General features: G+C 38.3%; 2 protein-coding genes across 2 annotated transcripts in view; one reads left to right on the top strand and one right to left on the bottom strand.

Moving 5' to 3' along the window:
• Hsf (Heat shock factor) overlaps positions 1 to 15,712 on the bottom strand; it is a 197,097-nt gene extending 181,385 nt beyond the window's left edge. Inside the window, exon 1 of the mRNA XM_067146826.2 lies at positions 15,341 to 15,712. Within this exon, the coding sequence (XP_067002927.2) occupies positions 15,341 to 15,445 (105 nt within the window). The 5' untranslated portion in view covers positions 15,446 to 15,712. The remainder of the gene's footprint in view (positions 1 to 15,340) is intronic.
• A 621-nt stretch (positions 15,713 to 16,333) lies between these two features.
• pigeon (protein) overlaps positions 16,334 to 21,225 on the top strand; it is a 251,647-nt gene continuing 246,755 nt past the window's right edge. Inside the window, exon 1 of the mRNA XM_067146828.2 lies at positions 16,334 to 16,405. Coding sequence (XP_067002929.2) covers positions 16,336 to 16,405 — 70 coding nt within the window. The 5' untranslated portion in view covers positions 16,334 to 16,335. The remainder of the gene's footprint in view (positions 16,406 to 21,225) is intronic.

The following is a 21,225-nucleotide window of genomic DNA, read 5'->3' as shown; positions in this document are numbered from 1 at the left end:
CTAGTAAGAGTTGGTTCCTCAAGGCTTTCTTTTCTTCAGCAGATATACTCGCACCCCTTTCATGCCAAAGTTTTCTCTCTACAACGGGGCTGGGAATACTGGCAGCTACAACTTGTAAAGCTGCTGTCGAAACAGTGCGATATGCACAGGTACCTCTGTACTCTTTCCATAGCTCTTCGGTGAATCTTCTTCCTGAGTGCATTGTGCCAGATACGTGCAGCATAAAGTAAAGTGGAATACACTACAGAGCACATAATCCGTCTCTTAACTGTTCTCGGTGCCCCGACGTTAGGCAGAAGTCTAGCTAATGTCGATGCCTTCTTCTCTGCCTTTTCAGTTACTGCCTTCACATGTGCACCAAATGTGCAATTCCTGCCAATAAGAACACCAACGTATCATACAGGCTTCCCTGGGACAATCTCTGTACCATTTAATAAGAAGCGGACATTCTTCCAATTCCTGGAACCTTTCAAAATTACAGCCTCAGTCTTATGTGGTGCCAGTCTCAATGTATTTTTTACCATCCAAAGGTTAGTCTCAATGATTCATTTACTCGGAAGGTCAGTTCCTCTACATTCTCTGCTATTACCACTATTGCAAGGTCATCTGAATAACGGATAGATGTTGTCCCTTTTGTCAGCTGCAGACGTAGGACGGCATCATATAGAATGTTCCACAAGGTGGGTTCTAGGACAGATCCCTGTGGAACACCAGCACTCATTTCAAGGTCTTCTAAATCATCAAGTCGTATTCTTCGTCCTATGAAGTACTTAGCTATTATTTGTTGTAGATACTGAGAAATGTTCTTCCTACGAATTTGTCTCAAAATAATGCTCCAAGAAGCTGGCTAGTGTGTGCTACTCTTGGTAGGTGTGCTAGGTACCAACTGATGAGCCCAACCTAGCACACGAGGGCGAAACGCTGGCAACCAGAACGGACTATTGGTATTATAAATTTACTCATTCGGGACAAATATTTCAGATTCCCTATGGGAATCAACATCTATTAACATACATACTACACAACTTACAAAGTGTTTGCCTGGTACAGCCTTTGTAAGGAAGATCCTCTGACAAGGTGACATCGGCTATGTATCAGGAACTGCGTGTTGTGTGTGGTGTACAAGTTGTAGCGAAGTTGGAGACAGCACAAACAATCTGTCCCCAAGTCAAGTGATTTAACCTATTTTTTTTTGCTTTTTGCTTTATGTCGCACCGACACAGATATGTCTTATGGCGACGATGGGATGGGAAAGGCCTAGGAAGTGGCCGTGGCCTTAATTAAGGTACAGACCCGGCATTTGCCTGGTGTGAAAATGGGAAACCACGGAAAACCATCTTCAGGGCTGCCGACAGTGGGGCTCGAACCCACGATCTCTCGATTACTGGATACTGGCCGCACTTAAGCTATCAAGCTCGGTAGTGATTTAACTATTTAAGACTGAAATCCCTGGCCTGAGAGTGAATCAAACCAGGGACCCTCTGACCAAAGGCTAGTAAGCTGACCATTCAGCCAAGGAGCCAGACATAATGTCCAGTTATGTGTATATTTTGTGGTGTATACTGCAAGTGTTATAATTGAAACTGCTAAAACACTGAAATTTGGTGGTACGGTCGGCATTCTAAAGTCAAGACTTATGAATACCTATTTTCTCCATGCACTTATATGAAATTTTGAAGAATTAATTTGCAAAAAGCAATGTTCTTCAGGGTGGTCAAGATGTGTAGATATAACATATTCAAAGAAGCAGTCAGCAGAAGTCAAGAATAATTTCATATAAAAACAAATATTTCAACTTTCCAGGAATTTCAGCTCAACAGAAGAGAAATGGCTCAAGCTTTTAGAAATTATATAGTCAACAGAAGTTGTTCCAGAAAAACTGTTTTTGACTATATTTCCAACACTACCCCCACATATTAAAGTAAAAGTGAGAACGCATTTCAACAAATGAACTTAACTTTGACACTAGAGAAGGCATCTCTTATTTGTGGATCAGTGGTAGTGTTGGTGTCTACATTCCAAGAGCAAGTACAAACCCAACAGAGACAGTCAGATTTTCGAAAGGCAGAAAGGAAAGCACCATTCCACACTCCATGTCATACGATGATCGCCCAAAAGAGATATGGTTTTACTCTGCTATCTTGTAATGCTGCACACAACAGCAGACGCCATATGATTTTTTCACTATCAATGTTCTGCCTAGGTCCTTTCTAATGGGCTGTTTTTACAGACCACCTGGTTACCTGAACCTAGATATTTGCTAGTTACTTAATATCAATACATATTTGAGTCACTGGGTGCTCCAAATTAAAACCTAAATTATTATTATTATTATTTACATTTTATGGTCTTCATTGGACCACTCTAGCCAACTTTATACAAAGAATTTTTCAGTTTCCTGTCAGCCCAGTACTTTTGCATTCTCTCTGATCTTATCCTTCTTTCTTCATCGGAAATCACCCTTCCTATTGTCTGTCTGTTGATTCTGATTTGCAGTCTGGTTTGTTTGTCTGCAAGTTTCTTGATTTTGTCGGTTTTGTTTCTTAGGTCTTCCACTGTAATTTGAAGTTCATCCATATCTTCCTTGATTTCTGTAATCCACTTAATGTTGCACTTACCATTCCATATTTTTTCTATTATTCTCCTGATGGCCCTGTTCTCTGGTGTCCTGATTAGATGTCCAAAAAAATGAAGTGCGTTTCTTCCTGATTGTGCTCATTACTGGTTCTATTTCCTTGTAGACTGTTTCATTAGAAGCTACTCTCCAGTGTCCATCTTTTTGGTATGATTTGTTGATGCACATTCTAATGATTCTTCTCTCTATCTTGAGTATTTTGTCTATTTGTGCAGTGTTAGTGGTTTTGAAGATGGTTTCGCTTGCGTATGTTATTTCCGGTTGAGTGACTGTTTTGTAATGTTTTAATTTTGTTGCTATTGACCCTTTTTTGTTGTAGGTATTCTTGGTAACATTGTGCTCTGGTCAGTTTATTCTGTTATGCCATGCTGGCTTTTCATTGAGGTTATATGTTATGATTTCTCCCAGATATTTACATTTATCTTCAATTTTGATTTCTTGGTTTCCTATGGCAATTTTGTTTATGAGTGGTGGGTCAGTAAACATGATTACTGTCTTTTCAAAAAGATATTCCAAGACCAATTTTCTGTGCTATTTCCTGTATACCTAAATACTGTAAAACAGTTTATTTAAATAATAAATCATTGTCGTCAGCATAATTGCATCAGTTACACCAGAGTTTGAACGTTTTGCTTGACTGTCATGTAGTGTTGCACACAAGCGGTGTCTGGATTAGTGTGGAATCGCATGCAAGCACTCGATTCCGCGGGATGTCAAACTCACTAGAATTTCCCCCTGTGGGAAGGGGCAGTAGAATAACATCTACAGTATCCCCTGCCTGTCATAAGAGGCGACTAAAGGGGGCCCCAGGGGCTCCTAACTTGAGAGTGTGGGTTGGTGACAATGGGACCCTCAGCTGGATCATGTCATTGTTTCCACTTACTTGTGCCAGGCTCCTCACTTTCATCTATCTTATCTGACCTCCGTTGGTCAACTCTTGTCCTTTGCAGACTGCAACAGTATTAGGTCATGAGGCCTAGGGGGTATTCTACTTTTACACCCTGGATGGCCCTGGTCTTTTTTCAACTGATACCTTCATTTTTCTGTGTGTTGGACCCCTTCCATTTTTTCACTCTGATTAATGTTTACAGAGAATGGTTGCAGAGTTGTACCTCCTTTTAAAACAATAATCACCAACACCACAATCCACAGCAACCAAGTGGTAAGCCCCGGAGTTACATGATTATGAAAGAGCAGTAGAACACTTAGAATTTCAAAATAGTCTATTATGTCTTGTTCATCATAACACTAAAATCGTTCAATTTTGCAGTTAATATTTACCTGTCCGATATTATTGATAATGCCTTTACAATGAAATTTTATCATAATCCTTTTTTTTATGTAGTATTTCCTACCCAGCTACTCATTCCTGCCATCCAGCTGACGAAAATTGCTCACAAGAACACTTGATTATTATTTTATACTTTTAAAAATCTACTCTTCGTCTGGAATGTATGCTAAGTAACAACTTTCTTTAATCATCTCAGAATGTAACAATATGATTGCTGCAAGGTCATCATTCAGTCAGGGACACCCAAAGAAAAATAGGCAATATAGAGGAAACTGAAGATAAGCTGAAGGTTTTGAAGATTGTATGAAAGATTAATCTTCGGGTATTTCTTGATTTTTCTCAGAGAAAACTATAAATCAACCAAGAGGTTGATACACTAAGAACTCAAAACGTTTGTTATCCAAGAACTGTATAAAAAATTTCCTATTTAAAAAAAAGACTCTATTCTAACCTGTCCTAATTAAGATTACAGTTCTATTAAAACACGTTGCGTGTTCTGACAGTTTGCAGCATGGTAGTTCCAGGTGGCAGTTACTACGGCAACAAGTACATGCCTCGCGGTTAAGCCAATCTCAGGCAGTCGCATGCTTTCCCCTTCCCTACCCTTTTTGTCTTAATAGCTCTGTGAGCTGGCTGGACCGAGTTCTATGTTGCCAATGAGTATAATGTAGTACATGGGCCTTGGCTAACATGGCTGCTTTTGGGTGATAAACATGATTATCTGTTTTATGTGTTTTTGAAATCAGCTAAACATTTATACTGTAATGGTGTATCCCATTTTAATGTAGTATACATTATAGTATTGTATACTATAACATAATGTTCAACTTAAGCCTTGGTATTCATTTAACTACAATACGCCACAACAAGTTCAAAGGTCCGCTAAATGACAAGGGCAACCAAGAATTCATTCACCTCGAAAAAAGACGAACATAAAGAGGAAGCATGGCTTCGTGATTCATAGTCAATCTCATGACAGATACGGTGTGTGCCTTACAGGAATATTTTGAAGACGAAAGGAAAAATGGAGGCCCACAATTAATAAAGTGAAATGTCCAACTTCAACAACCAGTTCACTGTACTTGCTGTCACTTTATGCAAAGCCTGCAATCCAGTATAGTAAAGTTGTAGAGAGAACAGCAGCAACTTTAAAGTTATCTTAAGCTACAGTTATTATAATAGGAAAAGAAAAAGAAAAGAATCCTTGGGAGGAAAAAGAAGAAGGGGAAAGACAACGTACCTAGACCATTACATGATGGGTTATCAACACCATAGAAAACTTGGCACTGTTCTTCAGATTTCAGTAATTAAGAGATCCAATGACTTATGATCGTGAGAATTTTTAATATATATTTTTTACAAGCTTCTTTATGTCGCACTATCACAGATAGGTCTTATGACGACGATGGGATAGGAAAGGTCTAGGAGTGGGAAGTGGCTGTGGCTTTAATTAAGGTAAAGCCCCAGCATTTGCCTGGTGTGAATATTGCGAGATTAAAAGCCATGCACTCGCACTTGCTGATACCACCAGAAGTGGATTGCAATATCAAGTTGAAGATTGGAACAGCCGTCTCTCACAGTACAGACTTAGACTGAACAAAAAGAAGACCGAATACCTGGAAATCATCCCAAGCAACAGCTCAATTCAAGCTGATTGGAGAGACCTTAACGAAGACCGTAAGCTGCAGGTATCTAGGATCTCGAATAAAGACTGATGGTGGGATATATGATCAAGTGCGAAGTAGGATACAGGCAGAATGGATGAGATGAAGGGAAGTCACAGGCGTGTGCTACAACAAAAGGATGCCAGATCATCTGAAGTCCTAAATATACTGCATGGTAGTACGTCCTGTTGCTTTATACGGTGTTTAATATTGACCAGCTGACAAAGCTACAGAGCGCCAATTACACACCATGGAAATGCACATGCTCAGCTGGTCGATGGGCAACACAATCCTGCATCATGTCAAAAATGACACCATCTGCCAGCAAATGGGAAATGCACCCATCACTGAGAAGGCACCGTAAACTGGGGTTACTTTGCACCGTTTTCTTGCCAGAAATTTGTTTCCAGCCAGTATATAATACTTACAATTTGAATTTTTAGATGGTGTTTATTTAACACATTCTAGAAGGATGCAGGAAGGTGGTTAACCACTCATATCTTCAAATATGAAATTCTTTTTTAATTTTATAATGTATAAAAATTTGGTGCAAAGTTACCTATAGGGAGGGGTTACTTTGCACCACTATTACATTGCTACTGATTTATGAGAGATGGTGCAATGTTTGTCTCTGTAAGTGTTACATTGCACCATAAACTTGTAAATATAATCAAGATACATTATCAGGGTCAGGAAAATGACAACACAAGCTCAAATATTGCTTTAAATTGTAAATCAGAAATTTTTTTATTGGAGAAATACAAAAAATATAAATAAAAAGAGACACTGTTTGAAAATTAATTAGAGATCTGTTAATGAGAATTTGAGACACAAATGAGTCTTGTCAAAAATCACATGAACCATTTCATGTCAAGTTCTGGAACGGAATATAAGCCTCTCCTCGATACTTGTTTGGGAGGATTTATTCCTCCAAGTACATCCTCCCATTTATATTCTATAATGTCATCCTTTACAGGCCATTTCCATGATTTGCATGACCTTTGCATAGCCTTGATAACTGCACTGTCTTCTTTTATCTCCAGTATTTTTCCAGGAAATATTTCACTTCCATACTGAAACACAACAAACTCCTTGCAAATCCTCTGGATCAATTTCCAAACTTCCTTATGGACATTTTCTTCATTTTCACTCACACTAAAATTGATTTCAGAGTCTGATGATTCTTGGATTGTAAGGTTGTTGTTAATATCTTCAGAATCCTTTACAATATGCTTCAGGTCGAATGTGTCAATTGGGAACCCAAAATTACTCGTTTGTATAACACAGTCAACAAATGCTTTCTCTTCTTCAAATGAAAACAATGTAGGTTTGCCTGGCTTCTTGAAGTGTTTGCCCTTCAATTTGTGATTAATGGTCCTCCTGAGGATTTTGAAATAAGTTTCTGCTTCTATCTGGGTCATCGTTCCGCTTCTCACTGCCTGAAGACACTCTTGCATTACATCTTCCGAGTAGTTACGATATGGTCTGGCGCTTTTGGTGTGTTTGTATACCCTCGACGTGACTAAAATGAGTAACAAAACAAATTCAAGTAATTTATTTGCAATAAAATATATAAATGATACATTTTAATCCTTTAGAAAGAGTCTCTAGGGAAAATAATGCCATTTTAGTTAAGAAATACTAATTTTGGTTACTGGTGCAAAGTAACCCCGATTCAACCTCAAATCTCTCTTGGTTAATATAATGATTCTATTACCATTTACCTCTTATATCAGCTGTACAAACTAAATCACAAAGTCTAAGTGGATAAATAAGGTGCAGTTTGACATATAACTTACCTTCTTGTTGTGCACACTGACCGTGATGAAAGATAATTAACTTCACTTATATTTTAATCACTTACTGAACACGTTCACTAGTTACGATACAAAAGTGCCATAAACATAAAGCATGACCGCGAACAGGGACTAAAATAATGTATACGTCTGCCATCTATTGGCGTAAGCAAAGAACGAACTGATTGGATTCTCTCAAACGCCACTGGAGCGCAAAGTTACACCTAAGGTGCAAAGTAACCCCGGTTTACGGCACAGGAAAAATGTCCCCAATGGTATGGTCACGTCCTGCATGCTGCATCTGGAACAGTAACCAATTTCACCCAAACCTTTGAAATTAATGGGCAACGACCACGCAGACGTCCAAAGCAGCGCTAGCGTGACACAGTGAATGCAGATATGACTTAAGACCACACGATGCCCAAGACCGTGCAAAATGGCGAGCCAAGATTAGAACAGTGGACCCTGCACCAGCAGGAAAACACTAGGAGGAAGAAGAAGAAAAGTCATGCAACAATAAGCTGAAAGGCAGACCTCCACTGATCACAACTCTCATTTCAATTACAGCTGGCATCTTAAATTGTGCTGACACCTAAGTCAGAGTCAGACCGATTTCACTTCTTTATCCAAAGAAAAGCATGTTTTTGATATTTCTCCCATCCTCACCCAGATTCAAACCTGGAATATCATTATTGGCAATGATGTCAACAGACATTTACACGAGAATATAAATATAACAGCAGGTCATGTTTTTAAATGTGCCATTCTGCTGCTGAAATCTACCTAAAAATTGAAATCGAAATGAATCGCCCAGAGATAGACTGATGCCTGGGAGGAAGGGGAATGAGGAGTATGTCTTACAATATTTGAGCCGATAAAATTACTGCTGAGGCACCTTGGAATGCTAACGCTCTCATGATCCCTGTACATGGACATTATTTTCTGCAGCACCTAGCGCAGAAAGGGGTTGGTTGATTTTGATTGTAGTAACACAGTGCTCACGCTCCAGCTAACAGCTGTCAGAATATGAAGGTGGTTTTAAAATAACTGTATATGCAACAATGTTTTAGTGCAGTATGAATCAGATGATGGATATCCAACAAGTTTGTTTGATAATGTTTCCATTTGCCCAAAATATATTACAACAAATGAATTTCATTTTATGTTCCATACTGACTTACAATTTTAAAATAAAAATATTTTCCTATAAAAAAATGAACACATCCATCTATTCAATAATCTTGTGAACTATTCAGTTACAATAAATAGTTTATTTGATGTTAGTATAAGTTTCAATCCTTAACATTACCACCATTTCACTGGATGTTTCTACGATGCAGGCGATTCGGAATGCCCGCGTTGTTGTTGAGACAAAGTCCTTATGGGAACATCCTCAGCTAATATTAAAAATCATAAAGAATACTGGATATAAAGACATTTAAAAAGACATAGAACACACGAACACAGCAAAACTATCATGTAATGATGCATCCACACCAAGATGTTTCATTAACTTTGTTAATAAACATGGTTAAAAAACAATGTTTGCAGGGTTCTCCCTAGGAGCTTTTTAATGGGCACCACCCAGCTAATATAACAGATATGTGCTAATTACCTCCGTGGCTCAGGCGGCAGCGCACCGATTTCTCACCGCTGGACACAAGGTTCAAATCTCGGTCACTCCATGTGAGATTTGTGCTGGACAAAGCAGAGGCGGGACAGGTTTTTCTCCAGGTATTGTATTCGGATTTTCCCTGTCTTTCATTCCAGCAACACTCTCCATTAATATTTCATTTAATCTGTCAGTCATTAATCATTGCCCCAGAGGAGTGCGACAAGCTTTGGCAGTCAGCACGTTTCCTATCCTCGCCGCTAGATGGGGGCTTCATCCATTCCATTCCTGACCCGGTCAAATGACTGGAAACAGGCTGTGGATTTTCATATGCTAATTACATAAAATTAATACATATTTGAGTCGCTGGGTGCTCCAAATTAATATGTAAATACTGTTAATTTAAATGATAAATCATTATTGCCAGCATAATTGCATCAGTTACATTGGAATTCAAATGTTTAGCTTGAACACCACGTAGTGTCATGCGCGAGCGGGGTCTGGATTAGCGTGAAATTGCACGTGAACAGTCTATTCCGCATGATGTCACAAATCCATATGGCAGTCCACATTTCTACACTAACCAAGAGGTAGGCCTAAGCCCTCTGTTACATGATTTGGAAGGAGCAATTGAACACCAAAGTTCAAAATACTATTATGGTTTGTGATAATAATGCTAAAATAGTTCATTTTGCAGTTAATGTTTACCTGTCTGACATTAATCTTAATGCCCTGAGAGGTATGAAAGGAAATATTTTCATATTGAAGTTTTATGTAGTATCCCCCCCCCAGCTACTCATACTCATTTCTGCCACCCAACTGACAAAACTGGTTCGTGAATATTTTTTGACTGTTCGTAAACTTTTCCTGCCTGTTGATGAACAAAATATATAAATTCTGTGAATGAAATGTTTCATTAACTTTTCGTTTCGGTTCGCATATGTGCAAGGACGCAATTAAAGCATGCAAATTCATAGCGCGGAATATGATCTTTCTGATTTCTTCTAAAAACTATCAATTTGCAAGCAGAAGTTCTAACATAACAGTAATTTTAATTCTGTACGATATTCTTTTAGCTAACTTGCACAGTACATCATCAAAATAATAGTTATCGTAACTAGGTTGAATGATGATAGGAACAGATCTCTGCACATTGTTATGAGGGTATTTAGGGGTTGTAGTAAGGATGTAAAGGAGAGAGTATATAAGTCTCTGGTAAGACCCCAACTAGACTATGGTTCCAGTGTTTGGGAACCTTACCAGGATTACTTGATTCAAGAACTGGAAACCAACTGTTTGTTCTGGGTGATTTCCGACAAAAGAGTAGCGTTACAAAAATGTTGCAAAGTTTGGCTGGGAAGACTTGGGAGAAAGGAGACGACCTGCTCGACTACGTGGTATGTTAAAGATGCTGATTCCCATAGGGAACCTGAAATATTTGTTCCGAATGAGTAAATTTATAAAACCAAAATAGTTCGTCCGTTATTGGACATTCAGTATGTTTACATGCAGGATTCAGATTGATCTGAGTAAACTTCCCGTATTGAAAACGCCGTGTAAATGGGGACTCTGTTTGGATTGAGACTCAAGGTCGATACGGTAAAATCTGGTATCGTATCGTACCGTACTCGGTTCGAATCGAGTTCCATGAAAACGCGGATCGTACTGAGATTGTATTGAAAACGACTGCGCAGACACTCCATGTTTGTTCTGACGAAATTGTCATCATCAAAGTTCTGTCAAAATAACAAATATAATAGGCCGGTAAAGATATTTACCTCTATAAATGATCAGCAATTGCAATCATGTTGTAAGACGGCCACCCCTTGCGATTAACAAAATCACGATAACCTTGTTGGGACCGGGCGAGTTGGCCGTGCGCGTAGAGGCGCGCGGCTGTGAGCTTGCATCTGGGAGATAGTAGGTTCGAATCCCACTATCGGCAGCCCTGAAAATGGTTTTCCGTGGTTTCCCATTTTCACACCAGGCAAATGCTGGGGCTGTACCTTAATTAAGGCCACAGCCGCTTCCTTCCAACCCTTTCCTATCCCATCGTCGCCATAAGACCTATCTGTGTCGGTGCGACGTAAAGCCCCTAGCAAAAAAACTTTTTGGGGTAAAATTGGAATGTGCATTCCATCAATTGCACCAATTACATTTGGAATACCACACATACTTTCAAAACAAAGTTATCTCCTGGGCTTCTACTGCATTTGGCGTTTTTAAATTCTAAGAGGTGATATAGATTTTACTACAATTCTGCATCGTTCATATACGGTACATCGATGTTGCCTGGCAGATTCAATACGATACTCAAATAGCCTACTACATGTAAACGGGGATCGTATTTAATACGATAAGTGTATTAAAATCGATCTCAACCCCCATGTAAACGTACTAATTATAAATTTTTCAGCTAACTCATTCCTGGTTGCCAGCATTTCGCCCCAGTGTGCTAAGTTGGGCTCATCACTTGGTAAATAGCACACCTACCAAGACGCACGGCTAGTGCATACCGTGGAGGCCACTGCCTAGGCTACTTGGAGCCACCAGCAGTGCCAATGCACTATGAGAGACCGTCTCATTTTCAAAAATTGATGCCTGCCTGGCCATCAGATGATAAAGATGTTGATTCCCATAGGGAACCTGAAATATTTGTTCCAACTGACTAAATTTATAATATCAACTATATATGAAAAAGAGACAGTCTCTCATAGAGCATTAGCACTAGCTCCTAGTAGCCTACGCAGTAGTCTCCACAGTATGCACTAGCCATGCGTCTTGGTTGGTGTGCTATTTACCAACTGACGAGCCCAACTTAGCACAATGGTGTGAACCGCTGGCAACCAGGAATGAGTTAACTGAAAAATCTATAATGTCCAAGAACGGACCAACTATATTGGTATTATAAGTGGTATGTTCCGAGCTGTCAGTAGAGATGACATCAGTAGATGAATAAGTTTGAGTGGTGTCTTTAAAAGTAGGAAAGATCACAATATGAAGATAAGGTTGGAATTCAAGAGGACAAATCGGGGCAAATATTCGTTTACAGGAAGGGAAATTAGGGATTGGAATAACTTACCAAGAGCAATGTTCAATAAATTTCCAATTTTTTTGCAATCATTTAACAAAAGGCTAGGAATCTGCCACCTGGGCGACTGCCCTAAATGGAGATCAGTAATGAATGATGATTTTCTTTATACCGTACCTTTGCCAATTCCTTGAGATTGTTGTATAAAGCTTCAAACACCTCAGGCACAATAACTGAAATTGCTTGTTTTGATACTCTAGGAGTCATCAGTTGCTAGGAATCTTAAAATTACACACAGTCTGCCGTTAGTGGAGACGGTTTTCTGATAATCTGTACCATTTCTTGCAATGTCAGGCCCAATTACTGTCAACAAGAACTGAAAGTCAAATGGGGGCTTTCTCAAGAAAATGATGAAAGCCTGCTGCATCATAAATTTAAAGTTCTGACATAGGCGCAAGTATTCTCTCCAAACTTAATTCCAAACACTTGTCCAGTATTTTTCTTTGCTACACTTTGCATCTATTTTCTTCTTCCTGACCCTATGCATCATAACCTCACAAACAGCTTTACTTGTGTGAACATAATGTTGAAGAAGTTTGTTAACTATGAACTATGTTGAGAAATGTTTTCATTAACATTGTTTATTAACTTTGGTGTGGACTAGTCATAAAATATATTGCTGTTTTTACATCTAAAATGATCATAAAGTTCTGATTCTTGATAGTGCTAGCAAATGCGGTAGTAGAAATAGCCTAGGCCTACCAAGGAAGTGCAATAATAAAGGCTAGAATGTTCTTTAGTGCAGTGGATGTAACCGTACTTGCAGATTCTTGTTTATATAAGTTATCAATAGGACCATTACTGTACAAAGCTGTGTTTGAATAACCCAAGTGGTGAGAACAATCAATTCAGGTTCACTCATGTGTGTTGACCCCTAAATATTATTTTCCACAGCACCTAGCGCAGAGCAAGAAGAGTTGACTGTGTTGTAGAAAAAGGTGTCGACAACAAACTAGTGAAACCCCTCTGATTTTAAACGCTTTAAGGTTTGGAGCATACTAGGCTACCTGTAACAAAGACAAAGGCCACGAAGGGCATGAAAATGATGAGACTCCCTAGGCCTTGAATCCTCTAATGCTGTTGGGGTTGGAAAAGAACAAGAGTTAAGGCGCGTCCACACCAAGATGTTTTCGTTAACTTTGTTAATGAACATTGTTAACGAACAATGTTCATGAACATTTCTGTCTGTTAATAAACAAAATAGCGTGTTCATTAACTTTTCGAGCATGTTGATAAACAAAATTTCTTTAACTTTTGTGAATGAAACTTTTCATTAACATTTCGTGTTTTCGTTAACATTTCAGTTCGCACATGTGCAAAGACGCAATTAGAACACGCAAATTCATAGCGCGGAATACAATACTTTTTTTTATTTTTTGAAATCGACTGTCGAATCACAAGCAACTCGTATACACCTTACAAATACATAAGTGAAGTGTAGGAGTATTTCTCTTACATTCTTACATGATCCTTGGTAGAAGTCACCAGTCGCTAGGAATCTTCAAGTTATACTTAGCCCAACATTAATGCAGATTACATTCCGATAAATTTGTATCATTTCTTGCACTTTCAGACCCAATTACTGTCAACAAGAACTGAAAGTCTTGCGGGGACATTCTCAGAAAATTTTGAAAGCCTGCTGCATCATGAATTGAAAGTTCTGGCATAGGCCTAAGTGTCCTCTCCAAACTTAATTCTAAACGCTTTTACAATAGTTTTCTTTGTCACACTTTGCGTCTGCGTTTTTCTCTAATTGCAGTCATTAAAATAATGAAAGCTGCAGCTGTATTTTCTTCTTCCTGACCGTATCCATTGTAACCTCACAAACAGATGTATTGGTGTGGACACAATGTTAAAGAAGTTTGTTAACAAAAGTTTATTTGGTGTGGACACAATGTTAAAGAGGTTTGTTAACAAAAGTTTATTAACATCTTGAGAAATGTTTTCGTTAACATTGTTTATTAACTTTGTTTCGTTAACATTGTTTATTAACTTTGGTGTGGACTAACCATTAACCAAGGGAGGTCCGACAGGATAGATGAAAGTAAGGAGCTTGGCAGAAGTGGAAGCAATACCGGTACTCAGCTAAGGGCTCTGTGGTCGCCAAACCACACTACCAAGTTATGAGACCCTGGGGCCCCTTTAAGAGAAGTTCAGGGAGAAACTTGTTTTTATTAAACAGATTATAATTATGGTAGGTTTGAAATATAGGGATATGTGAAAGATCCCCGAAGAATATCAATATACCGGGAAAAAGGTTTATGTTATTGAATTAAAGTAATTAATAACAACACCGCTACTTCTAAAACTTATAATAAAAAGTACGCCTTTCACTTTATTGTGCAATACTTGCAACTAGTTTTTATTAAGTTTGTAAGCAAAATATTTGAGAACCAAGTTTATTTTATTTTTCATAGAACAAAACAGGTTTTATTATAGTTTCTGCACCGAAACAGATTTGGGAACCTGAACACAATGTCAAGCCACAACTGGGAATGTGCCGAGATGCCCATATTCAGTCACCGAGAACAACAAACTCGGATGGCCCACCTATTACAAAATAAGCTAACACCCACATGCACCACATTCCTGAAATGTTTGAAATAAAACAAATATAGTTTGCACGTTTAGGCTGCATCATTCCTCTCGCACGACCTACACTGAATTAAGAGAAATGGAAATAAATCATACGGCGAAAAGCGTAACATAAAAGTAAACTATGGTGTGAAATATGAAGGTAATATTGTAGGCTGACAGTTTTAATATAATTATACAGTAGTACAGAATCAAAGAAATACGTTTCCACCAACGTGATTTTTCTAAAACCATCTCACAGAAGGAATTATTCTGTGAAAAGCATCATGTTTATGTAATTTGAAGTTTGTAAACTGACCACCGGATCAGAATACAAAATGTAAACAGCACTCAATGAAATCTATGCCAGACCTTCCATCATAAAAACGATAGCATTACACTAAAGAACGGAGTTAATGCCTACAATCAAAAGGCTTCTTCTGTTAAAAGACTGCTTGAAAACTAACATATACTATGAAAACCTTTAAAACTGGGCGGTTAGTCTTAAGAATAGGCGAAGTGACAACTGAGATAAGGAATAATCGTGGCATAGAAATGACAGTATAATTTCAGATAAGTCCCTGAAAATGAAGAAAAAACCTTTCTTATCACTTAAAAATACAAACAACACAAAACATCAGAAATTAACTAAAACGTAACAAAGTTCACAGACATACCGGACTCCAACATATCAAATCATTCGTCTCTGGGTCTTCGACCATCTTCCATAACTTCGCTAAGAACGCAGGGACGTTCGGGCCCATTTTATCGAGAGAATGCATCTCAAGAAGATTGTATATCCGACCTACGATGTTACATGTATATTATAAACACTGATTTTCTGCTCTTACAACACATAACAAGTAATGGCGAGCTCCTGCACAGTTCTGTCGAGCATGCGCAATGAAAACATCACTGACTAGACGTAAACTAAATAATAACACAATGTTACAGAGTCTTCCATTGGTCATTGAAGATATCTCGATAGAATAGTTGTAATTACTTGTATCAAATCCAAGAATGACTTTTAGAAGTTTGAAAACTCCAGATATCATAAGAATACTGGTGAGATTTGGAAAATGTTCTTTCTTCTAGCTGTAAGTCAGATAAATACATTTATGACGCAATATTCCTGTGCAATTTGGCGCGGTTCAGAAATGACTTGGACCTATCAAACTCCATGTTCCTTAGAAATGTAAACTTATTCAACGACCAATGATAATATTACTTTTACTGTTACAACCTAATCACGTTGTTTCGAGCGTGTTACCAATGTACATTCACGCACGTGTGCGTACACGTGACGATGGAATATAATAATAGGCTGTAGGCCTGTCGTTATTTTAAGTTGAACATTGAAATGTATTGCAATGGATTAGAAATAATTTCATCATAATGTCACGGAATTGAAACTGTAAAATAATTTCCACTCTTAATGTCTTGTAATAAACGCAACTATAATATGATTTTGTTTGTGCATAACCTATATTTTGTAGTAAAACTGAAGTCGTAATAAGTTTTGTTTGTGATCTCTAGAATTGTATTAGTTTCTGAAGCAATTTCATTGAAATAATACTGGCTTTTTTGTTTTCATTGAAAACGTTATGGAACATATATCTACAAATCAGTAGTTAGTTTTGTGTTTAACTTGACTTCAGTAGGCATATAAAACATGGTAACTGTGAGCAACTTAGGAAGAATCTTGAATAACATTTTGTCATCAGACATACCGACTGGGAAAGGTGTATACTTATGTTGAATTAATCACTGGCTAGCTTTTTGACTCCTGCAACATTATATTTCGTCCAGAATGAATATTCACTTTGTTATTTTAGAATACATTTTTGAGGTTATGTTGATTATTGATACATGTCCGTAGTGCTGTCAGAAACTATTACAGAATCTAATTCACCTGTATTCAGTGACATAGTTATTAACGGTTACAAAAAATAATAAAGAGCGTAGAATGTTCGACCTTCTGCAAAAGGTCACCCTTCAAGTTATAGATACTGTACATAGGTTACGTGGGTAACCTCTTATGAGTGTGATTATAATGGATGGTTTTTATATGGAAGATGAATTTTTTGAACTCAACGTTCTATGGAAAATTGAATAGATTTAATAAAACGATAAATAATTAAGTGCATATTCCACGAAGAAGTGGAAAGTAAATAAGAAACATGTAAAACATGTAGATTATTACATTCTGCTCCTTACAAGTCCTTCTCTTGACATTGATTTTCGACTGTGAATATCATCGGGGATTTATGAGACTGAAAAGTAAATGGTATATTCGAACAAGCCAAGCAATGGCAATTCCTATGTTTGATCAAGACTGGACCGTCAGAGATTTGGGCATCCAATACAGATATTTTTCTTTAAGAACTGCTTGCCGCAAATCACATGCCGCGCATTTTGAGCCAAAACGTTGGTTTATTTTCAGTCAGTGTTTCGTATTAAAAACTGTTCAGGGTCATAGTAGGCATGATTTTATCTTATTCGAATACTCTACGATCTTCTTTAAACCTAGATGAACTTGCACATCCAGTTCGTGCGCATACATGTAGCAACAAAAGTAGAGTCAAATCTAATATTTCTGTTGGCCTGCTAGTTTCAGTAACGAAAATTATCGATTGCTCTGTGCATGTTGCACAACTTTGTGAAACTTCAAATTTTGTAAGGAAACCACACTGAGCTTAAATGTATGATCATTATAATCTCTACAAAATGTTGTTTAAATTGGGGCAATAGCACATCGCAGAAGAGTTGCCACTGGTTGGTTGGGCTTATTCTATTTATCGTGGGCATGTTTCACATTCATTTTCCGCGAGTCTTCATTCGATCATTTACAATTCTGATGCCATGATCTTAAAACATATGAATTGGAAACAATAAGCTACTGATGGATTTTCTACATCATGATCATTAAAGGCATTGAAGTCTTTATGTTCTGACACCGTGGTGAGTCGGTTCGAGTCCCGTTTGTTGGAAACAAATTCACCAGCAGAATGTTGGCCAGCAGGTGATATATAATTGCTAATCACTAGATTGCATGCCAAAAGGCTGGATTAAACTCCAAATCTCTCAGCATTGCTCATATGGAGTGAGGCAGTATGACGCTGTTGATGGTGAATGGGAACGTAAAGCTTTGAGCGGACCCCTTGGTGTTATTCGACGGGAATAGGCTACGTGCCGACACCGGATTTCACCCTCTCCCTACCTCATCATCATTCCTCATCCAGGCGCGCAGATCGCCTAGCGGCGTCAAATAGACTTGCACCAGGCGAGCCGAACATGTCTTTGAGACACTGCCGGCACTAAAAGTCATACGATAAATAAATAAATCTACATCATAATCAATAATAATGTCGCTTGTTGGTGGTGGTGATAACGGGATTATTCACCCTTTCTGATATCTGACGTCTCGAAGAATAAGGATAGGGCCATTTGCAAAGGGCTGCTAAGGAAGGAAGAGCAAGGCTATGAGGGCGATGAAAGGCAGGAAATGAATGACCCCTGAGTCTTCGCAAATATTATAGGCCTACTTCCCGTGTCGCAAGATCACGAGAGCTGACCATATCAGACTGGATATGAACCATGAACCTAAAATGATAGCAGAAGAAAGTGCTAAATAGCTTTAGAGGATATCTTATCGTGTAAAGAAATGAATCGGCCATGGTGAATGCTCCTGAGAGGAATATTTCACCCGCCTCGTGACACAAAAAATAGTCGCCTTGCTCCCAAGATCTGCGGCGTTTGAGGGTGTTCAACTGCGGCAACGTAGCAACCCCCGAGTCGGTGCTTTACAGGACGATAAAGAACTCTCGTGAGAATATTTTCCGACGCCCTGGCTTGTCTTAAAATCTATGGTAACTGAAAGGACGTTAATCTAGGAATAGGTACTTTTATTATCGAAGATTATTTTTCATGTCTATGTTGCAACCAAGAACCAGCAACGTATTTTCTTGTTAAGAAATTTGTTCCTGCTGTTTAAAATTCAGTGCAAAACCGTTGATTACCATTGAGTAATCACGAAAAGGTGTTTAATACATCAAACTGCGATTTTATTACTACTTCCAGTCAGTAGCGGCGATTGGGAATTAGAAGTGGGAGGGGGGGGGGGGGTGCAAAAAAAAGTACAGACAGTAAAATGTACCTGGATTTGTGGATATAGCTAGCGGGAGGAGGGGTTATATACATCAAAATTTTTTAAAAAGCTACAAAGTGGCAAGATTTTTCTTTTTATCTCTCCGAGCAAATTTCGACGGAGGATAAAGGTTGACAGTTTACCAACTTAAGTGCAGTAATGCGATAATAATAGTTTTTTTGAGATTTTGATTCAATACTATACAATAAAACATTCACCGAAGGAACAATATTACACTCAAATAGAAGTACGGTGTAATTATACAATTAAAAATCATTTAGTATTTGACCACACACTAAGAAACTAGCAGACACTATAAGAGACCGTCAGAATGACGAATGCGCGCTGCAAGTAGGTGAATCATACTTCAGTGTCCACATCTTTGGCAAAATATATATATACCCCTGCACCCTTCTCACAGCACATGGAAAATCTCCACTACTTGCTGCGGTACTATACAAATCGGTTACCGGTAGCCGGGACAAACACAGAAATTTCGTTCAATCAATCAATACCGATTTTGTGCGCATTTCCGCTAATAATTTTGTTAATTAAGGAAAATAAAGGAAAGAATTCGCTGATAAGACAGCAGGAATTGTACATATTGCTTTTTTTTAAAATCATTCTTAGTTTCAACAGGCTAAAATGGAATTAAAATGTAACGTTTTCTCCACAAAATGGGGGCGCCCACCCCCCGCTATCACCGCTACTGCTTGCATTTTATTCAATAGCATTCTGTGGCGGCAGGCTGGATAGCTCAGGAGGTAGAGTACTGGCCATCGAGCACAAGTTGCGGGTTCGACCTCAGCTTAGTGTTGCTAGATTTATCAGCACATAAAGGAACTTCTGTGGGACAAAATTCTGGCATTACAGCACCACACACTGTAAAAGTAACTAGTGGGATCTGAAATCAATATTATTATTAGAATTAAATGGCAACTAATTTTTATTATTATTTTTTTTTCTTTCTTTTTTACAATTTGCTTTACGTCGCACCGACACAGATAGGTCTTATGGCGATAATAGGATAGGAAAGGTCTAGAAATGGGAAGGAAGCGGCCATGGCCTTAATTAAGGTTCAGCCCCAGCATTTTTCTGGTGTGAAAATGGGAAACAATGGAAAACCATCTTCAGGGCTGCCGACAGTGGGGTTCGAACCCACTATCTCCCGGAGGCAAGCTCACAGCTGCGTGGCCCTAACCACATGGCCAACTTGCCCAGTAAATAAAGTTTGGGAATATGTGCTCACAATAGCAATTGATTCACATATATGTATATTTTTAAAAATAAAGAATGCATTAATTCAGTGGTAATTCTGTTGACTCTTCACGGGTAAAAGGCATATAAAAATGATTTGAAACAATATCTGAAGTAGTGTTGAGGAGAAATGCTTCCTTTTCTTGCCAGAGGCCCACTCCTAGAAGCATTCTTACTTATATAGAGGAGTTAAAATTCCGGCTGAAAACCATGCCATTTCATCTCACCCCATTCCCGACCCTCTGTCAGGAAACTAGCTACGTCTTGTAAAGACGGTTAGTCTTGTCACTAGTTCCTAAGCTGGCAGTTTTGTGCAGCACGAGCTGTGATGTTGTCCAAGCCGTGCCATGTTTGATCTGTAACCTATCTTTTGTAAAAGGTCAGCCGAAGCTTTACCATTAATTCTCATAATAAATTCATGTCAAACATGATGGCTGAGCGACATCATCATTAAGTTCTCATCAAGACAGCCGTGGTTCAAATCACAACTGATCCAACGTGGGATATTTGAAATGAAAAATTTGCTTTGGATTCGACACAAAACTAGAGGTTCCATGTCTATGATCACAATATCAACAGTTGTGTAAAATTTCAACCTTGTATTTTTTAATTAATTCACTTTAGAGGACTAGAAATGGAGTCGAGTTATTCACTAAACCCCTTGCTTTCTTTTGTATTGTTTCCTAACAGTTGGTGTCATTTCCATATTAAGAGAATATAACATTTCTTCTCTATGTATTCAACAGATCCCAGTTACTTAATTGCTGACAAACATGCATTACCATAGCCCATTTATTTTGAGAACAGATATCTGGGCCAGAATAGTAGTGGTTGTTACTTCAGTCATCAGCCCATAAACTGATTTGACATAGCTCTCCATGTAATTTCCGCCTGTGCTAACAACTTTATATAACTACTAGCTTTTCCTGTGGCTCTCTCTGCATTGAAATCAGTTTTAATTAGATTTGTCCACTGTTTGATTCAATAGCGAACAGTCCAGTAATAACTAACCCCTGATCACTCTGTCAAATTCCACCTCTCTTCCAGGCCTATCAGTTAACTTGTCCTAGACAGTAGGCATAAAACATTAATTGTACTTCTAACAGTTTAAGCATTATTGTTTAATAGACCCTCATGTACATCTCCTGTACATTTCCT

Source organism: Anabrus simplex, chromosome 5 (assembly GCF_040414725.1).
Source record: "Anabrus simplex isolate iqAnaSimp1 chromosome 5, ASM4041472v1, whole genome shotgun sequence".
NCBI classification, from domain to species: Eukaryota; Metazoa; Arthropoda; class Insecta; order Orthoptera; family Tettigoniidae; genus Anabrus; species Anabrus simplex.
This window is presented reverse-complemented; position numbering and strand designations above follow the sequence as displayed.